This window comes from Zosterops lateralis (genome assembly GCF_965231275.1).
Source record: "Zosterops lateralis genome assembly, chromosome: 1".
NCBI lineage: Eukaryota > Metazoa > Chordata > Aves > Passeriformes > Zosteropidae > Zosterops > Zosterops lateralis.
In genome coordinates this window covers 14,296,291-14,318,556 of record NC_139762.1, presented here as the reverse complement: position 1 = coordinate 14,318,556, position 22,266 = coordinate 14,296,291, and the positions used below count along the sequence as shown (strand labels likewise).

Sequence of the window (22,266 nt, the reverse complement as noted above, 5' to 3'; positions counted from 1 at the left end):
TTTTTTTTTTGTGTGTGTGTGTGGGTTTTTTTTTTTTTTTTTTTAATAGCATTTCCTTTCTCTTACTGCAATACATGGGCAGTTCTTCCCCACAAGTCTTCTGTAACTACTTCCTTGCATCTTTTGGTTCTTGTGTGGTTTCCTTGCAAGTAAATCTTTCAGTGTGATCTCCAATGAAGTATAAATGTTTTTAGTTAATTTGTTACATTGCAGAAGCAGTTTCCATAGTGCTTGAAAACTTAAATAACTTGGGGTGTTTTTTTCACCCAGTACAATGGTGACAGGAAAATGTATCATAGCCTAGTTCTCAAAGGAAAATGTATTATAGCCTAGTTCCCAGAGCAGCTGTGCAGATATTTATGGCTAGATTTGGTGCAGGTGATCAGTGTTTACCATTCTGCCATTCTTGCCTGTGTTGTCAGGATAATAGCACCTGCCTGACCCCTCTTTCCAGAAACCTTCAGAGTTTATACATAGTGTTTTACAAGTGTGAAATTCTGTTGCTGATGCTCTCAGTTTCCTCTGTACTTCTAGATCCCATTTCTTTGTTTGTTTTTGTCATCAGGAGGGACCCCAGACACAGATTGTGTTGTTTTTGAAATACTCATATGTGGAAACTAATCTGTGAAAAAGCAATCGACCCTTTTCCCCTTCCCACACTCCTGAAATCTTAATAATGTTGATACTACTGTTTATGAACCTTGCGAGTGCTTTCAGTTTTGATATCCTGTCTGGAGAAGGAGAGATCAGCATTCCCGGCTGGAGCTTGTGTTTTGCCATAGTCTGGCTGTCCATCAGAGAGCAATCTGATAGCCCTGTCTGCCACTTGTTCCTCCTGGGAGGTTTGCCAGAAGGCAGGAAGTGTGGGGATCAGAGACATCTTGAACAAGATGCTACAGTTTTATCTTTCTTTCACTGACTCTAATTATTTTTAAACAGTTCTAAGCACCTTTTTTACTGCCCACATTATGAAAGTGGTCTGAAGTGTGTGGTTGAATGCACCCACTGTTTGTCTTGGTACGTGCATTAACCAGGTAAAAGCAACAATTAGTTCTACAGCAGTCTGTGTTCAGCACAGGAGCTGAGTAAATGTGAAACCCCAGACTCTGAGATAAGCTATTCTGCAGCAAAAAGCCAGCATTGTGTGGCTTCAAGCACTTAATTAAAATATTTCAATTAAAGCTTCCACTATTACAGCAAAACCAATTTATAATTAAACAAAAAATTTAATTTTCACGTAGCCTCCAGAGCTGCCAAGAGATTTCCCATACTGATAAGGTGGAAAATTAAAATCTCATGTTGAAACAATTAAATACTAATTCACATTATTTATTTTTAAAATAACACCATAAGAATAAAATTAATTTTAAGAATTGTTTTGCCAATTTAAAGCTTATGACTAGTGGTTCTAACCCCAGTGAACGGCATAACTGTATTCTGTGACCTGACTTACTGAAAAAAGTCTCTCTTGTCCCACAGTATTCCCACCTTTGGTAAAACTGAGAAATGCCTGTCTTCTCTTTAGCATCTCCTCCAGTGCAGAGGTGGGAAGTTGTACTTGTGTTAATCTACTAATTGGATGGCAAATAAATGTGAACAGGAGTGTTGCCCATATGAACAGGAAAACAATACGGTGTTTCTGTGTCAGGAGAATTAAATATTTATGCTTTGCTCTTTTGTTCTGTGAAAACAATCTTACGAACTAGACCTGGGCAGCAGAATGGTCCAGGTTTTCTGCTTTGCCTTGGCACAACATTCTGAGTTTTTGCAAATAGGCCAAATTTAAGGCTCTTTCAATATACTTCTGTGTCCGTAGTGGTTTGAGAGAGGGCACATTTTGCATTTGCAAATATGCTGGGTTTGAATGCTGTAGATAGATCTGATACAGTGATATGTAAATGCATACAGTACATGAGCTAAATTATTCTGAAAAGTTCAGAGGAGCATGTTTTTGGAATACTTTACAGAGTTCATACTATGACTGAGGGGATTTGATATTAGCAAATTGGAAATTTGAAGTATGTAAGAATAAATTCTCCTTATGAAAAATAGGGATTTAATTAATCCAGCCAGATGTTCCTGAGTTCTTACCAAATTCTTTGGTCACATTTTCAGCAACTAGGTAAAGAGAGAATACTGCTGAGCTGTATCGTGAAAATTAATGTATTTGCAGAGAATTTGGCTTTGTTTTCTGTGTATTTGGAGGAATGGAGAAAGTTTTTTTTATTGGTTTCCTTTCACTAGGATATTTTTACTTTTGAATGCTGATAAAACATTTTATTTAAAAAGTATATTTCAATTGATCTATAAAAAAATCTGATACTTATTTAAAAGGAAAGGAAAATACAAAAGGGTGTCCAGAGTTCATAGAGACACTTGATCTGCAAAAGTCCTTTTCTGCTGTCCCAGTGTAACCTCCAACCCTTACGCAGCTGATGGAAGATGCAGGTTTCCCTGAAGACCTTGGAGTGCAATCCAAAGCAGTGCTTGTGACCATGAAGCAGCCTGAGTGTGGCTGGGTGTGAGCAAGGCCAGGCAGTGCAGCTGGGCTCTGTCTTGTGTAAGGAACCCATGAGGAGAGTTGTGTATCCACTGTTGTTGGTGTCCACCTTTGTCCTGGTCTTCAAGCATTCCTGGGGAGGTGCCAAAGCCCAGTACTCAGCTACATCAGAGGAAGGTCTCCAAGGTGTAGAGAGAAGGTCCCTCGACCTGTGCTGTCAATCCTGAGCCCCTTGGCAGCTGGACATGGCTCAGGATACACTCTGGAGGACGCCAGGAGGAACCTGTGCTCTGGGTACTGGTGGGATAAGGAGATTCTGGTCCCTGGTTTTAGGACTATTATCTTCTGACTGTGGTATAATGCACAACACAGGAGGGATTATCAGTTAACACACATCTACTTAGTCAAATCTTGCCTTAGAGTTGCTGGGATATGCACTTAATGAAACGAGAACAATGAAGGTGGGGATTGAGAGAGAATTCTTTTTAAATTGCAAGAGAACATTCAAAGAGTGTATATCTGCTGATGCCTCCTGGGCTTCTGTGTGGGCAAAGAATGAGCACTGATCCTAGTTTTAGACTGGAAAGTCAAGGTTGCCTAACAGTTGGAGTGCATTTGACATGGATTATAGGCATTTGTCTTAAAAGAGTGAATTAGGGGACAAACCTGGAGATGTGTGATTTTCCTCTCAGTTTCATTCATGCTTTCTATAAATATCTGGAATGTACTTTGCAGTTGTTCATCTTTTTTCATAGTTCTGTGACTGCTTTTGTTACTTCTTTTCAGCATTTGGTCTCAGAAATAAAAATTGGATCAATTTGCAAGGACCAGAACAATGTCCTTTTCCACCAAATGGGTGGCACCAGACCTTTGAAGAACATTTTAAATGCTCAGCTGGGCAATTGCAAACCATGGTTATTTCTGGAGAGTCGTGGTAGGGAACTGGCTGATTGCTTAGAACAGAGCATATGGCAGTTTAGTGGTTGGATTAGAGCCGTGATTTGGCTGTGTGAGACCTGCTACCAATTATAATCTTTTCCATAAAGATATCATTTCAGTTTCAAGGCATTGTGACACACTAAAGTTTTCTCATTAGAGAGAGATGACTCTGTATTTCTCCATAATATGTTGGGATGGAAACATCTTTGTTAGTTTCTCTGTGCTCCTGCAATTTACAGTGTGGGTTACCTGATGAGGGAGGGAATCAGATGTTTGCAAATAAAGCTTAATTTGTACATTCTCAATTATAGTAATTAAAATAGAAAAGCCATTGTCTCCTGTCTGTCAATGTAAATCAAGTGAGAAATAATTAAAGCCACTAGAGTTTTATTGGTAAAATAGAAATAGAATTTTACATAAAGCCATATAAAAAACACATGGGAGAAGATAATGCTTTGCTCTTGCTGCTGCCTCAAAATTCAGAATTATTCTAGTCATGCCAGTGACATTCCTTGGTAATTGCCCATTGCTTGAGTGTGCTGAGACTCTCAGTCAGCTTCCTTGGGGGCAACATACAACTCCTGACCTCTTAGTGTGGTACCACAGGAAATCCTAGCACTGCAAACAAATATAATTGCATAATAATTTTGGTTGGAAGGGACTTTTAGGGGTCATGTCTGGTTTGGTCTTTTCTCAAAGCACAACTAGGCTGATCAGGGCCTGACCAGTTGAGTTCTGAGTTTCTCTGAAGATGAAAATTTCATAATCTCCACAGAAAACCTTCTCCATTGCTTTAGGGAAGCCTAAAACAAGGACTGCTGTATTGTTAGTGCTTAGACTGCAACTCCAATGTGATAAGAGGTATCAGTGGAGTATTGGAAGTTAATGTTGAACAGCTTCAAGATGAAATAACAAAAAGAAGCAAAACTTCTCTAAGAACGCCGTAGTATTTTAGAAATATGAGTGGTTTTTGTGGTTGTGAAATACTGAAATGAAATTATTTGACACTTTCATGTTTGGTATATATCCTTCTGGAGAGGGGAAAAAAGAGAAAGAAGTCTTCTCCAGTATTTTAACTTTTCTTTCTATTTCAATGTATTACATAATGTCCAAAGTCTGCTATAATATCCTCTGAGATGGGAAACATGAGATGCTTTTTCACACTAATTAAAACTGAACTCTTCAGTGCTATCTTTAGTTTTCAGTTTCTTCAAACGATTTATGTTCTGTTGATTGGGATGTTGTGTAACCAGCACTACTGTCCAGGGTCATGGGGAGCCTGACATCTTAGATAACTGGGAAAACATGGATACTGTGGTTAGTTACTAATAAACACTTGGGAAGAGCAGGATGGATTTACCCATCTGCAAATAACCACCCTGGGGGTGGTTAAAGCTCGGCAGTGGCCCTGCTGGGGCAGCACTGCTGGACCTTGGTTGCTGTTGCTGATCCTGATAGTTTGTGCCATGTTACAGTTCTGTGTTTGGATAAAAAAAGCCCTCCAGGACTAGTGGTTATAATGGATGGCCTAATGCTATTTAGCATGCCACTGCAAGTCCAGGTCCTGGGAGTCAAGATCAGAGACATCCAAACTAGGTCAGCATGGAGTTGTTTCAGGTCTGGCAGATTTAAGAGATGAAGATACGTGCTGAAACAAATCAGTTCTGTACTTCTGCTGGACCTGAAATGGCTTTAGAAGCCATTTAACTACATTCCTGTGGTGCAACATCTAAGCTAATGAACTTCTCCAGAGTTCATTGAACTTCCAGCCAATTTGGGATTATCTATACCCATGGAGTGCTAATTTTATTTAATTAGTAGAAATAAAGTCTCTTTCATTCAGATAAATTAATTTTTAACAGAGGCAAATCACCAAATTGATTTCACTTATGATTAAGTAATAATTTGCTGATACCCCAAGTATAAAGGTCAGTCATTGTGAAATCTTGGTGTTAGTCTGTGGGAAGAGATGGAAAATAATAATGCAGTATTGCTCCTTTGAAATCCTGACTCTGTGCAGTGTGCCTTCTGACCTGTGCTTAGTTACTAAAACATCTCCAATGAGGTGCAGCTGTTGTCCATCAAAGCTCGTTAGACAGACAGTCCTAGAAAATCATGTGGTTCATTCCCAAATGCAGAACTGTAGACTAATAATGGAGGTACCAGAGTCTGAGGTATTGAGTTTGTCAATAAAAATGTATTGACAGACCAATGGCCACTGGCATTTTCCTAATCAGAATTGTATTTTCATTTCAGCTAGAATTTGACTTACAGTACAAATGAGTTTTGAGTATTGTAGTGTTGCTGTTACTGAGTTGTAACTGTTCTTTGCAAGCTGGAAGGAATTCAGAAGTATGTATTGTTTGACTGAAATCACTGAAAGTTTTTGCTCATGTCACATCCGTAACTTTCATCTGTATAAGTAGTCTTGTTATCATTCTGTAAAAAATATCTGTACATACAGTCATAGAACTAAATGAGCAGTGGTAAATGTGATGAAGATGGCTCTTGGGTGCTGGTTGTGCAGAACTAGTTCTTAAATTAAGGCTGAAAAAAACTGAGTCTTTCAGGAATTCAGCTTTTGAATGTTTAATAGAGAGAAGTACTGAAAAATTCTGCCTCAAAAGCTTACTTTCAAGCACTGCAAAGGATGAAGCAAATTGGAAAAAAGTAACAATGGTGCAACAGCTTCAATTTGTTTTAAGCTTAATTCCATTCTTGAGTGTGGACACAGCTGTTAAAAGCTGGTGGAGGCAAATAATATTTTAACCTCTAGACACTAAAACTTTAGTTCCATAAAGGAACACCTGCCAAAATAATCAAGAAGAGAGACAGTTCTTAGACTTATATTTAAAAAAAAGAAAGAGGAATAGTGTTTCTCACATCATTTCTTCTGCATTTTTGCCATATAAGCCAATTTATTCCAGCATTTTGGGATGCAGATTGTGATATTCCTATCTATTGTGACCTTTTAAAATTCAGCTTTATTATATTACTTCATAGCAACTAGTTCTAAAGAAGATGTAGAAAGTGTTTTGCTTTTGAAAATTAGGCCAGTGAAATTCATTACAAGAGACAAATACACTGAACCACGTAGTACACTCATACCCCAGTCTGTTTGATACAAAACCTATATTTAAGAAAATGACCCTTGTGTTTAAGACACTGTTCAATGTGTAGACATAATTGCATACAAATGGTATTTCCATATCTCACATTTACCATTACAGGGCCAACATTTTCAGTGATTTTTTTTAAATGAGGTGGAGCATGCCTCCCTGTGTGTGTGGGAAGACTCACTGTCTTTTGCCAGCAGAAGCAGGTGGTGTTCTCCCACCAGCCATGAGTTTGTTTGGGATGAGTAGCGTAGTGATTAACCACCCTACAGCATCCCTCTTCAAACAGGCTGGCAGCCACCTGGCCCTTCTCCAAAAGTCTCTCCTGATTCAGCACATGTTTGCAGCAGCCAGAAGCAGTCCCTGCAGTAGTGAGTGCATGGCAGGCTCTACCTGTCTACTCTGATGTCCCATCATGGGCTGGTACTGTGTCCCACTAGGCCGTTGTATACTGAAATGCTCTGAAATTAAACCAGCTCCATCTATCAGAAATAATGCACTTTGGCACATTTACATTGGAGACAGTTCACTTGGCTCTGTGTGTGCTGCTGTTAGGAGGTCACTCTGGTTTCCAGCCTAAATTTCCCAATCTGCAGTCAGTGGGTTCTCTCTGGGAGAGAGAGAGACAGGGAGAGCTAGAAGAAAGACTCTGTGTAGCTGGGTGAACTTGATTAAAAGTTGAAGACCTACACTAATGTCTCCCAAAGATACCCTGATCATGTTACAAATCCTGGATTACAGTGAGTTCTCAGCAGCTGAAGGCCTTATTAAACTTTTACAAATGTTTGTTGCAAGTAGTCTTGTTCTTTTGCTGTCTTCTCTTACTTGAACATATACTTAAAACCCAAGACTGAGTAAAGGAGGCCACAGCAAGTGAACAAAAAAATTGCTCATATAAAGCATGTTCAAAAAAGGAATTAAAAGCTACACTAAGTGCCTTTCTTATGGAGAGCTGTTTATCATCCTCACTTTTACTGAAGGATGATAAAGAGCCTCGTTCCAGCAAACACTGTATCTGGAGTCAAGCCCAAGTTATCACCAAGGAAGCACGAGTGATTTTTCACAGCCCTCAACATGCTATTGGAAGATGCATCAATATGGTAATGAAGAAGGTATAGGAATAGAGTCTTATCAAACTCCTATTTAATTTTTAATTCTGAATTCTCAAGTACATGCTGGTGGGAAAATAGTGGCAAGTTTATGCTGCCTTTTTACTGAGGTGTAATTTCATCTGCTGTGCACATGGACCTTGACAGGCTTGAGAGGCTGCCCTGTGCAATCCTTCTGAAGTTCAGCAAGGCCAACTGAAAGGTTCTGCACATGGGTCAAGGCAATTTCAAGCACAAAACAGAGGCTAAACAGAGGATGGCTTGAGAGCAGCCCTGCCAAGAAGAACTTGGAGGTATTGACTGGGGAGAAGCTGTACATGGTCTGGCAGTGTGCTTGGGACTGCCCAGAAAGCCAGACGTGTCCTGGGCTGCATCCAAAGCACCGTGGGCAGCAGGTGGAGGGAGTCTGTCCCTCTTCTCTGTTCACCTGAGTGCTGCATCCAGCTTGGGGGTCTCTGACATAAGAAGGCCATGGATCAGCTGGAGCAAGTCCAGAGGAGGGTGATGAAGCTGGTCAGAGGACTGGAGCACCTCTCCCATGACAGGCTGAGAGAGTTGGGGCTGTTCAGCCTGAAGAAGAGAAGGCTTTGGGGATGCCTTGCAGCAGCCTCCTAGTACTTAAAGAAGGTTTACAGGGAAGCTGGAGAAGAACATTTTTTGAGGGTTTTAGTGATAGGATGAGGGCTATAAATGGCTTTAACCTGAAAGAAGTTGGATTGCATGTTAGGAAGAATTCTTTACTGTGAAGGTGGTGAGACATGGGGACAGGTTACCAGAGAAGAGTGAATGCCCTATCCCTGGAAGTGTTCAAGGCAGGGCTGGATGGGATTCTAAGCAGTCTGTCTAGTGAAAGATTTTCCTGCCCATGACAGGAGGGCTGAAACTAGATAGCTGTTAAAGGTCCTTCTAAGCCAAACTATTCCATGATTCTAAGTCTTTCCTTGCAATATAATTCTTATCTATTTATGTTTTCTTCTCTTAAGTGCCTTTGAATTTCAGCCCACACAAAATCCTTACTTAGTTGTTTTTCTTTTCTCTGTCTTTCTAAGCTAGAGTTCTACATAAAAAGGATGTATTTTCTGATTTTTATATGCTTTATATATCTATAAATATGGAGTATTAATTCTAAGTCTTCTAAAACTGGATGTGAAAAGATGAGATTTAAAAGGTTTGCATTAAAAGTAGAGAGTCAAATTCTGCATTGATGTGAAGCAAATTAAGTTCATCTGCTAATTTGAGTGGCATAATATTACAGCTTCCATATGCTCTCTGCTTAGGAACCTCCCAGCATTAGTGTAGTGCTTTAAAGAAGTTTTTTGCTTCCCAGGGATGACTCCAGGGAATGCTGTATTTTCATTATTCAAGGAGCAGTTTTACTTGCAAAGTTGACAAATTGCCTTGTGCAATATAGAGTGTAAGGAGCTTGTTTACAGAGGCTGTCTGGAAAGCAAAAGACAGCATTTTGCACAGAGCCCCCAGGTAGTGCAGACACCGGGGAGATCCATGTGCCACCCTCTTACTGAGCTTTGTGTTTCTGCAGTCTCACAATGTCTGATTTTGTACATCAAAGTCTTTTCAGAATGATCCGCTAAGTTCAAAGTCAAACTTCCATCTTCAGTAATAGGCTTGACACATAATTTGGAATTTTGTGCTTAAATAACAGTTTGCCTTCCTTAAGAAGGAAAACAAATTTTTTTGTTTTACAGTATTATCAGATAATGTTAAGGTTTTCTTCAGCTTTAGGATGGCAAGCAGGGGGAAATCACAGCTAAAGGAGAAATAATGTATTTAGGAGTCTGATGTCTGACCTCTTGAAATGTGTAATAGGATCAGAAGGCAAAGGCCAACTAAAGTGGATTTATCACATCCAGTTTTGAGCCTAGCATTAACATGTGTATTAGAAACTATAACTTTTATAATAAAATAATCTTCTTGAAAGCAGATTACTATTTTACAATTGCTGGAATGGGAATAGTTTTCTTTTTCATTTTTACATAATAGCAAAATCGATCAAGTCTTGATTTTGATGCATTTCCACAGGTATATCTTGAAAGACTCTTAACTTATGCAGAGATAGATATTTGTCCAGCAAACTGGAAGCGAATAGTGCTGGGGGCAATTCTACTGGCATCTAAAGTTTGGGATGACCAGGCAGTGTGGAACGTGGATTACTGCCAGATCCTGAAGGATATCACTGTCGAAGACATGTGAGTGCAGTTTGTTTGTCTTTGTCAATGAATACCAAGATCTGTGTCTGTGAGGGTGACGGGAAGTTCTTTCATAAATTATATGAAGTTTGTATATTTGTGTTGTATCTAAACATAATGAATGCTGATAGATGGCATGATGTCAGCTTGACAGCTGCTTATGTAGAAGACATGAATTATTTTTGTTTTCTGGTTAAAGTGTATGTTACAATTGGATGATATTCATACACAATAATGAAAACAGCTCTACAGAATATATAAATGTATGGTTTGATAAAAATCGCCACATCTAGTGAGCCTGCATGCATTCATTCAGCATCATTTACTGTCATACTAATTCTCCATGCAGATGTAGATGGACATATAAGGCAGGAAATGAAGTTATCTTAATGACCTTTAGATGATGACCCAGTTGTTTATTGCTATTATTTAAAATGGATGCTTTTGGGTTTTGACTTTTTTTTCCCCTGGTATCCTGCTGAAATAATTTTCAAGATGTTAAAAATTCAGACACAATGAGGTTTCCAAAATGAAAGAAGGAGATAAGATGGACAAGAACCAAAATCAGGCCCTTCACATTTCTGTGTGCAATATTATTCCATGCAAAATAATTTGCTAATGGTTCCTTAACTGATTGTATGGAATCTAAGTGATCTTGCAAAGTTACTTTTCTCCTTGATCCTTTTCTCACGCTTTTTGAGTATTCAGTAGCAGTAAGGGGCCTCCATCCATTCATTTCTCCTCCAAGGCAAATCTGGGTGCTTTTAAAGAGTTCCTGAAGCTGAGACATGAGCTGAAGTGCTCAACAGCTTGAAGCAGAGTCACAGGTTTGACTGTGCCATATGACAGTATTAATCAAGAATGGTTATAAATATGAGGTTTGAAATTGTTAAATCTCAGGTCTTTTCTTGAAGGTGGTGTGAAAGGAAACAGAAAAAGAGATTATTGTTTCTGACAAACACTTGTGATGGTGCTACTGTTAGACGCTGCACTTGAGCTGTATTACACCAGTAATGGCAGAGCTGTGCTAACATCAGCCCCTTTCTGCACTGCACATTCTCTAAACCAAAACATGAGGAGTCCTTGTCCTCAAGGTTTTTAGCTTCTTACCCTTTCCTTAAAAGATTTTAGAGTTCTTGCAGACTGTAAACCCAGAAACCTCTGGGTAGCCTTAGCTCTCTGTATGTACTTGGAGGTCTAGTTCATGAGGTTTGTCTTTAAGGCTCCATTTGAATCCCCCAGCAAAGATTCTGGTGCTCATATTCCTGCTCTCAGTTTTTCCAAATTTTGTTTTCCTCCTATTTGCAATGTGGCCATTTTTTTTTCTTTCTTATTTTTAGTTAGCTGGGACAGTACAGTTATGATGATTTTGAAGTGTCTGGCTCTAAGCAAGACAAGGGCTTTTCATTGTATTAGTAAGGCAGAAGAAGAGCTCTAGGTCAAAATCTTCAATTTGTGTGAATTGTTCAGCGTAAGTGTATCTTGCAAAACATGAACCAGACCTTTCAGGGTTTTATAAGTCAGCATCAGTGCAGTGAACTGTGCCTGAAAGTCAGCAGAGAACTTGGGAGGAACTGAAGTGCAGTGGGTACATGTAGTCATATATGTGGCATTACACTGAATTTCTGAGGAGTGGCCCAGGAAAGCACATGCTAAAGCAGTCTGAGGGAGGTGTATGGGGTAAAAAGGATTACATAAATTCAGTAAGAAATACTTGCATGTTTTTGTCCTTTCTGATCTGTAGCTAATCTACTGATCCAACTTAGAGATAAAGTAAGGGATAATAAGAATCCGAGGTAAGAACCTTGGAGGTAAGGAAGAATAATAATCTGAGGCTGTGTATTTGAGATTTTTGAGGGTGCTTTTCAAAAGGGGTACAGCCAATGTCTTCTGCCACTAAATAGGCTTTATATTATCAGTTAACATAGAACTTTAGGCTTAGCTTGCAGAATGTACAATCTTGGCAGTATAAAAGGACATGTAAAGGTAATACTTTGTTTCTATTTATAGACATCTTAAGGTGTAACTTTTTTACTTGGATTTTTAAGTTGGGATCTTTAACAATGGGAATTAAAATCAAAGACTCCATAGCCAGCAGTTAGTTAGTCTTTTAGTATTAATTAGTATTTATCATTATATAAATGTAGAATTTTGGCACAGAGAGTGAGGATAAGGAAGAACAATTATTATGATGTAAGTATTATATAAGGGTAAAAAGTGAGGAGAAAAATAATTCAGTGTTGAAAAACTACTGTACCGGTACTTTTTATCTTCAGATCCTCTTCTATTGCCAACTGTGCAACTTCTATTTCGTATTCCTTGCACACTTGCACAGCAGTCAAAATATAACTTAAAGCCAATATGATCATCAGTCAATGCCTGCTGGTAGCACAGCAGTGCAGTCACTGGGCTCTTCAGCAAACATTGATAGCTTTCACACACCCCTTTTTTTTTATTTCTCATTTCTTGAAATCACTGTTTTGAATGTATCATATATCCCCGCATAAGTATTAGGTAGCATATCCAGTTACTGTGCAATTTATGAAAATTTTAATTTTGTTAGTTGGCTTATTTCTCAGTGTACTTTTAATTGTATTGGTATAGGTAATAATGTATTTATATACCAAAGTTTTACAGGGTGGGAACAGAGATCAAACAGGACCTCTGTTCCTATCAGGTATTTTGACAAACACATTTGGTTCAGATGCTGGAAAACACGTGATCACCACTGTGAATTTTGGTTGCACGTCTAAGGGAAGAATTGCTTTATTCTGTTCTTAAAGAGAGTATGATGAAAAATTCACGTTTCCCATGACTAATTCTAAATGATTGATTATGAAGAGCTGCAGGGAGTAAATAAATTCTTCAGTAATTTATGTGTTAGAGTAATTTGCAGCGTTTATGAGAGGAGCCTGACAAATTTAGAGCAGGGATGTGTGTGTGTGCTGTTGTGGCATAGCTGTGTGTGCAGACCCACCTAGTGGAGGTAAAGCAGAAACTACGAGAATTTTTTTTCCCTCGTAGGTTTTCTTTCCAAAATTGTGTTAGCTAAACTGATAAAGGTGCCCTTTCACTAGCAAAACTTTGTGTCTGGATTTATTGACGTTGCAGTAGCAGCTGCAAGGTGCAGCATGTCTCATATTCCTCATCGGTGTGAGTACACTGATAGAACTTGGAAGAGAAGGTCAAACCTTAGGCTGGGATAATTGCTTCTGCCAAGAATAAAAAATGAACTTGGTTTATACCATTTGCAATTTAAAGTAAAATTGCATTCAGAATGCACGGTTTGAAATACTACAGTTTCCATGTTTATCTTCTTTCCACAGGAATGAGCTAGAACGCCAGTTTCTTGAGCTGTTACAGTTCAATATTAATGTGCCCTCCAGTGTTTATGCCAAGTATTATTTTGATTTGCGTTCCCTGGCAGAAGCGAATAACCTGAGTTTTCCCTTGGAGCCCCTCAGCAGGGACAGGGCATATAAACTTGAGGTAAGTAAGACTCCTTTCAGATTGCTCATTGTTAAATATATAGGGGGATTGGGAATTTCTGTGCCATTTCTCCCATCTCTTCCCAGATACTCCCATGAGATATTAGAATATCATGAGCCTGATTTTCATAATGGTTGTGTTTATGCTTTGAGCATTCATGGCTGTGGGGACAGCTTTTCACCCAGTTTGCTTCATACCTTACCTTGCTTTCCATTTCTCTTCAGTTGCAGTTGTCTGTATTGGCCTTGTGGAAGTACCCACAAGTTTTATAATTATTGTGTTCACAGTCTAGGGTTGTTCATTTATTTGGTTTCTTAAAACTGATTATCCACCTTAGATGACAGAATATTAACGAGTGTTGCTGAAAATAGCTATTCCATGTTCCTCTGCAAGTGCTCAGTTTCATGTGGATCCGACTTTGTTATCTCTCATGGTGTTTTCCTCAGTAAAGGGAGAACAGAAATGAGCACGTGCCTTCAGTGAATAAGTCATGAATGCTTATGAAATGTGGATATACCATATGCCAGAAGCACTGTTGGATGGTCTGGACCTGTGAATACCAGACACAGGAGGAATTTAAATTATCAGCTAATTGTGGGCCCTTTGCAAGACTGCAACATATTTTTCCTAATTTTTTCAGATACGTTTTTCAAATATGGGCATTATTGCACTGGGTGTGCATTTTGTTACTAATTTTGAAAATTTTCATTAGATGCTGGCTGCTTTTAACAGCACACATCTTTAATTGCATAACATCTTTGCAGTGGAGGTTGTTTGCCTGTGGGTTAGACGGAGCTTTGCATGTTCTGAAATTCCTAGTGCTCCTGTAGAACAGTCAGGCAGTTCTATGCACGTTTTCATGGGGGGGAATGGTGCGTGGGAAGGTTAATTGACTTGTTTGTGACTCTAATGGGAACTAAAAGTGGTGGAGAAAGAATCAAAGCAAATTTTACTTAAATTGTATCTCCCATTCTTTCTAAATATTCTTCCTAAATTTCATAGGTAGCTCCAATAAGAATGTCATTCTCTGTATAGAGTGTGATCTAAATTTGCATCAGATTTTGTTTCTATTCAAGAGAATATTAAGAAAAATTCCATTTGGATTATAATCTTACTTGATTATAATCAATCAGAGACTTTACTGAGTTATGGGAGTCTTGATAATAAGTGCTATTATATATATCAAATATAAGTGAATTACTTTTTGATTTAGTCACAGTTTATTAAAACTGTCAGTCTATATCACACACAATGTGTAACAGCAGGTTACAAATGAATGTAACAATGATAGCTCCTAAAACCTGAGAAGAAAAGAAAAACGGGAAATGACTGTAAATAGCCAGAAAATACTGGTAAATCTTCTGTACTAGCTAAAGAAAAGGCATAGTTAAAAAACCCTAATGGAATATTTTTTCAATAAATCTGTATTATTAAAAAATTCCCCATTGGGCGTGCTTTGAGCTGGCAGCAGAAGTTGGCTGTAAATAACCCTACTAGCCAGAGGATGTCTTCAGGGTAGAGGAGGAGTATCTGCTGTGAAACCAGCTTGGTCTGCCACCTCCTTGCCTCTCTCTTCTGTGGCCAGAAGGAAGGGAACTGCCTTGTTCCCTGGCAGTACGTGGTTGTCATTAGTGTGCCCTTGAAACTACTTGACAGCAGAATTTATAGCCCAGTTCCCTGAGCACAGTTAAGCATTTAGCTTGCCAAGAGTCATCAAAATGCATTTGCAGCACTTCTGTAGTCTCTCGTGTGCTGTTCAGACCAGAGTTCTCTGTTTTAGAAGAGTTGCCTGGATTGTCAAGTGGAGTAGATGTAGTACCACACAGGCTGTGATATTTTTGATACTGAGAGAAAAGCTGCAGTCTGTGATGAAAGACAACAGCCTCACAGCAAATGTATTCATGCAGTGGAAGGATTTGCCTTGTGTGATAAACTAAAAAGACCTTGCTCAGTCCTAAGATTAAAGCAACTTACTGGCATTTGAGATCACAAAAGGTGTTGTGTAGAAAAATGGCTATATTATAAGATATTTTTGCTACTTTAGCGTTTTAAAGCTATTTTTTTAATATCTAAAGCAGAAGCATGAGATCTGACATGGCAGAATCTGCATTGCGATTTCTGCAAACATCATATAGTTGACAAACCCATGATAATGGAAAAAAAACAAACCCCACCGTAAAAAGACCAAGGACAAGGCTAGCAAGAATGTACCACATCAAAAAGAAATGCTGGGCAAGATCCATCAGCTTAGAGGTGTTACAAGAGATTGCAGTACTTGTTAAAAATTACATCACTTTCTCAAGCATCTGCAGTGGATGCTTTCTCTTACCTAATGTTCTTACAATTGACACTTAAAAAGCAGATTTGTTTTTTTAATGACAAAATGAAAGTAATTGGGTTTTTTTTTGCCTTTTAATTATCCATGGACTAGGGTGTCCTGGATTTTCATCTGATAGCCAGAAACCATTTTTATGACCCCTTCTTGTTTTTTTCTTCTGTTTTATGGAATCAGACAAATTAAAAATGGCAAATAAACTTTCATTAGATCATCCAGTCTGTCCACCTGCCAATGCTGTTTGTTCCAAACAGCATATGTTATAGTGTGTTTTGTTCTTCCTTTTAATTATGTCAAATGTCAAGGCTTCCTTTGCTTTTCCTGAGAACTGTTTTCTAATATGGGAGAATTTTTTCTGCCAAGAAGGTTGTTGGGTGTCCAGCCTTAATCCACTATTTCATAATTTCCTACTCTTGCACCTGTTTTTTCTCCCATGTACTGAGCTAAATATGAGTCACATTCTCCTCTTTGGGTTAGGTAGACAAAAAATTTCTGTCTTATTGCTGCTTGTGATCTTAGCACTGTGCTTGTTTCAAGGTTAGATTTTCTAAGAGCATTCATTAGTGCACTCCCAGTTTAACTACTATATGTTGACTGAGATCTTTATTGTTAGGATGGTACTTGAGCACATAGTTCAAACCCTTTGAAAGAGATACAGTCCCATAGATCAAATAGACAAAACCAGGAGAAGAATATTTAAGTTACAAGTAAAGAAGTGTCTTTATATCTCTTCAGCTTTCCAGTGTTGCAGTGACTTGTTGGAATTCTGTATGTTTTGTATGTTCAGAACCCTCAAAGCCAGGAAGAAAAAGAAGAGCAAAACAAAGCAAAACTCACCTTTTTAGGTTTTGGGAGTAATCAACTGTGCTTTTTTTATGCTTTATAAATTAAGAACTACCTGCTGTTTGCTTCTGCTACGTTTCCTCTGGTTCGTGAGTTTGGAGGGTGTGCAGCACTCACAGTCTGTGCCTTTGTGCATTCCTGGTTGTGAACCCATGACCAGCCTGCTGCTTTCCTGCCCTGCACAAGCATGCATGCAGCCAAAATTTGTACTGCTGCTTCTACTACTACTACTGCTACTACTGCCATTCTCCAGCCTTCTTCCTCCTTACTTGTCCCCTCCTCCAGTGATGGAATCTCTAGGAGAGTCATCTAACTCAGCAGAGGAACTGACTTTAGTTCTGTATGCATGGATGTAATGTAAGAATATATATTTGTATGCATTCTAGCTGAATACACTGAATACATACATTACAGCCAAGCCAAACAAAATTTTACATGATGGATGCTGGTTTTTAAGAATGTTTTGATTTGACATGAGAAATATTGCAACTGTCAAAAATTGGTTTCTTTTTCTAGCAATAGAAGCAACAGAATTATCAGATGATAGAAAGGTGATTATAGCTATTTTGATTTATTTTAACTGAAGGACAATAATAAATATTTACAGTTTTCTGCTTTTATCTTGTTTCCCCACATGTATATGTTTCCCCCAAAGTTGGCTAACTACCTTGCCAAGAGTGCTCCAGATGTCGGTTTTATAACTTACTTGCAAATGAAGAGGCATCTTTAGATACAGAGCTGCTTTAAATGGCAGTATGTTTCTTATCCATATGATTCATCAGCATAGCCTAGAGATGCCAAATATTAAGTGCCACTTCCAAGCAACATTTCATTTTGTCTGACCAAGTGCCAGAACAGAAATCTCCCTGTGTCACACAGGCAATTTTGAAGTGATTACCTTCTCTGACTGTTTGATGCCTAAGGTAATAGCCTGATTTGGCAGATGAAGGAAGCTGAGCTCTACCTCAGTACACCCCTTTGTCATGCCATGCCTTGGCACATTATTTCATGGATAAACATTTTTAACCAATTGAATTTTAAATCTGATTGAATTGCATAAACTCTCTTAATCCATCAAGTTCCTGGTTAAGTGAAATAAAATTTTATTAAGCAGTTTTACTTGAATGAAGTTATGGTCTAAAAAGCACTATGAATACTTGTGGCATTTTATTCTGTTGTTCTCTTCATCTGCACCATGAAGGAAAACTGTGGTCAAGAGTAGTGTTAAACAAAAATATGCAGTTTTCAACTGAAAAGTAGCAACTGTTCTCTTGGTGGTGGTTTTATATTGTTTTGGGGCTTGGGTTTGTTTCATTTTGTTTTGTTTTCTAATTTAATGATGTTTTGTGGTTGGCTTGACCAGAGCATTAGATGAACTTGCTCTCAGATGTGTGAGCTGTGTGCTTCTGCCATACCTGCCTCTGGTCTTTGCAGGACTATTCAAATTAAAGGACTCTTCTCTGCTGTGCTACAGAAGTAAAGATCAAGAGAGAAAATGATCTATGGAGTCTGGATGTTTAAATATTTGTAATGCCTTGTGTTATAATCAAACACTTCTACTGGATTTGTTTGTACAGTACTCTTTATTAAACATCTTATCTTAAGGCACAACGTGAAACCACTCCTGAGTAAATAAAAAATGCTGCTTTAGTTTGTTGTATTTTTGAATTTGACCTTCAGTACTCCTTGCAGTGAGCTTTCTCTGCAGTTCTGCAGTTTGATTGCCAGAGTTAACATCTCTGCTGATGCCAACCACAGCCTGTCCCAGCCATATGAACTCTAATAGACAGGCTATTTTAGGGAACAGTAAATTCATGCATGTGAGGTCCATAATAAGTACTATTTTTAAACTTCGCTAAAAACAGTAAAAGAAACATCAAACATTAACTCCAGTGTAGAATAAAAGGAGTTGACACTTGAATAGTGTTTGTCTCTCTCTTCAAAAGGTTTGAAAATGACTATGTATTTATAACATGTATTAAATTATTCTGAATTTGAGTTTCATTTCCTTCTGGCACTATATAAGATGGCCTGGTCACATAGAAATGATCATCTGCTGAAAGGTGAGTTAACATCAGCTCAGGAAGCAAAGCAGGGTGAGCATTCTGCAAGGCCATCTCTCAACAGAGAAAAATGTAACTACTACAAGATTTTTAGGAAATAAAAAATTTAAGAGCCACCCGATTTCTAAATTCTCCAAGTACACTTACAGTTTCTATGGTTGTTTTATTAAGTTTTCCATGATTTTTCATCTATGAAGGATCATACATCAGTTACCTTGTGGAAATGGATAAGCTTTGTCAGCTCCCTCAGTGAGGTTTGTGATGGTTCACCTGCAAAGAAAAGGCTTTGGGTATGCTGAGTTCTTCTGAGGTTGCCATGTGAGGTAATGGAAGTCTTCTTTCCAAGACTAATGAAATGAAAACTAGGATTTGAGGAGAATGTCTTCATGTGTTTTGCTTAATTAAGTGACTTTTGTAATTTCACCTGTATGTTGAAATTCGCATTTTGTCTTGCTTTACCTGTGTGGCTGTGGGCAATGCAATTGAGGGTCTTTTTCATCTTTTCTCTTGCAGGCCATTTCTCGCCTATGTGAAGATAAATACAAGGACTTCAGGAAAGCTGCAAAGAAACGGTCGGTCAGTGCTGACAATCTGACTGTGGTTAGATGGTCCCCTGCAATTATCTCCTAACAGAGGAGACTGGAATATTCCTACAGATGTACTGTTTCATCCATCCATTTTTTTCAGAGTGGGCTGGGGGCAGGGGGATAAAGAAAAAAGACTTTTGATTTTTTTATTTTTAAATCTGTCAAGCTGCCTTTACAGTGCCTCCCCATTGTGTAGCACACGAGTGAAATACCTAACGGAAGGAGAAATGGAGAAATCGATGATCGGGAGAGAAGATCAGCAACAGTTATTTTCTCACTTCCACTAACAGCTTTACACTTTTATGAGGAAACAGCAAATCAGGTGCTTGGAAGAAGAAACAAAAATATGAAGTAGAGGCAGAAAAATATCTAAGAACTGTGCCATTTTCTATTATACTGTACTGATGAAGGGAAATGGCAGCATGAGAAAAAAACCATGTAATCAGATGACTGTGCACTAGAGGAATGACATTGGGAGAGTTCCATCTTAAAGGTTTCTCTTAATATCTTTTTGTTGTTGATGTTGTTGTTGGGGTTTTTTTGCATTCCTCATTGCTGCTTCCCAGGATAAATTCTTCCCCTTGCACAGCAGGAAATACAAAGTCTGTATTTACAGTAGCACAAGCCCCTGAATAAATAGCGTTGGGTTTTTTCACTGCACTTTTCTCTGTAACCTGTCTTATTAGCATTCTTCTTCTTAATTATTATGCATATGTTACATTTCTTGTATGCCTTTTATTGTATTTCAAAAGAGAGAACTTGACCATAGTGCTGAACCAAAAGTGTGTACAGGGATCAGAAGATCTTAGTAATTTCATGATGTGTTTTATTTATAGTATACTTGGGTGCGTGTGCCTTCCTGAGTTCTTGGAATTGTTTATTTTTCCGTAATATAGAGTTGTTAAAGTCTTGAGATGATGATGATAAGACTTGGGCCAAATCTCTGAAATTTGCAACAGATCTTGTGATCATTTTTGCAGATTTTCATAGCATTAGAAATTTAGCAGAATTCATCCATTTTGAAGGAGTTGTTTTTTTTTTCGTATAGCTTGACAAGTTCATTCCTTCACCTCCAGGTCCATTGTTGCAAGCAATATTCTCAATTTTTATATGTTTACTTTAAATCAAAGTGAGTCTGTTTGTATAAAATAAAAAATAATAAAAAAAATTGTTCCAATGAAAAGGCCTGTAGAAGAGCAGAATGGAAATCTTAACAAAGTATCTGTCACAAGGAGATTCGATTTGGAAGCTGAAATACAAACCCTCATGTTTTTCATTGTAGGTGCTTATAGAAATTAAAAGTAACTGAACTGTGAATATAATTTCCAACTCAGATTATTAAACTCTTCTGTTGTTATTATTATTTTGCTCTTACTGTGGCTGTTGCCTCCTTGGCAATTGTAAGAACCTTTTATACAAAATAACTTGTCAGCATAAGCATATTTGCTTCATAACACCATAGAGTGATTTTTTTCCCCCTAGTGTTTTTTTTTTTGCACAGTTTAGAAAGATACAGCTGAGAGCTCTCAGTTCCCTGAAATGTGTCTTGTGACTATCACTGAAGGGAATGGCAGCAGATGTCCCTGATTTGTGCACTACTATTGTAACCCACGAAGATTCCATGTTTTGTTAAGCCCTATGGGCTTGTAGCAACCTGGAGATGCACATTTGACTCCCAAGGTGCTCCTCCGGGCGGGGAGGCACCGACAGGATTGAAGCAGTGAAACCAAACAGTTTCCTGTTAACTTCCCAATGTGATTGGTTTAGTTTGAGACATGAAGGCTTTGTCCATAAATTCTCCTGATGTTCTTTGGGCCTTTAAAATAATCTAATTCTCATCACTTCTTGTTGTGCCAATGCATCAGAACTGTGAGTATCCAAGTCCATTTTCCCCTTGAACATGGAATGTAAGGCAAGTGTTTATAAAAATTTACAGCATTTGGAACCTCTTTACAGATAGTATCAAAAGGAACATTTTCAGAGCATTTGAAATTCATCCTTTATAAGCATAAATTTAGGCTTTAAAATATGTAAAATATTTTGATTTATCAACACTTTGCTAAACTATTTTCCATTTAACTTGATATCAGGAATATTGGTTTTATCCATTTCTGGGCGATAGAGATATGAACTTTGAATTATGTAAAGATATCAATGCATCTACTATAATTTTTGTGAAGTTTATTAAACTACTTTAAAGATTGTATAGTCTATTTATTGTATGTATGTACATACAGTCTGATACTTTAAAAAGTGGATTCCGTAAAACCTGGCTCAGTCTTGTTTAGACTATTGAATATCGTTTTAGCCTTGTGCACTGGACTCTACCTCTGTATAGGAGAATTTTCCATATTCTTAATTAGTACTGATTCTGTGATTAACTTGGTTATGTTTCTTGCACTAAGAATTAAAAAAAAATCTGCTGTAAGTGTGGATTTTTTATTTAGTTTTACCATATGAATCCTCTACATTTAGATGGATGTTTCTTTCCCTCATGGTTATAAAATAATTCTTTGCGTTTTCTTCTGGTTTGTTCCAGGGTTGCCAAAAAATACAGTACCTGTCAGTAAATCTGAAAAGTGTCTTTTGTTTGCAAGGTATTCTATACCAGGTAATTAAAAATTAATTATTGTTTAGGATTATGTTGTGTTTAGTGTAGTTTTTTCAGCATTACTGTATGGAAAATACCATTGCAAAGTTAGAGAATCACCGGAGATGTAAGAAAGGAGGAGAACCATATAACATTTTAATTAACAGCACAAAGACATTGTGTTTTGCTGTAAATGTTTTCTGGATTAAGGTTTTCATTATTGCTTTGGTCACCGGCTCAGAACTGAAAAGGTGTAGGAGATACAATAAACCTGTCCCTTCAAGTATCATTGTCTTAATGAATTATTCTTATATGTTGAGTCAGTGGGCCACTTGTTTGGTCTTTTATGCGTTAATAATTGGATCTATATTTGAAAAAGGCATCTTGTAAGGGTTTAATCATTCATCCCTATGCAGTCCAGAGTTGTTTCCATAATTCCTCTTTCCACCTGCAGACCTCTTTATATTTGTTTTGCTGTTTGTATTTCT

At 38.0% G+C, this 22,266-nt stretch overlaps 1 protein-coding gene across 4 annotated transcripts in view; it reads left to right on the top strand.

Annotated features, from left to right (window-relative positions):
• CCNY (cyclin Y) overlaps nucleotides 1-22,064 on the top strand; it is a 118,641-nt gene extending 96,577 nt beyond the window's left edge. For all 4 annotated transcript variants that reach the window (XM_083860291.1, XM_083860292.1, XM_083860294.1 and 1 more), the window contains 3 exons: nucleotides 9,705-9,871; nucleotides 13,198-13,360; nucleotides 19,115-22,064. In XM_083860291.1, coding sequence (XP_083716417.1) covers nucleotides 9,705-9,871; nucleotides 13,198-13,360; nucleotides 19,115-19,231 — 447 coding nt within the window. In that variant the 3' untranslated portion in view covers nucleotides 19,232-22,064. The remainder of the gene's footprint in view (nucleotides 1-9,704; nucleotides 9,872-13,197; nucleotides 13,361-19,114) is intronic.
• The last annotated feature ends 202 nt before the right edge of the window (nucleotides 22,065-22,266 follow it).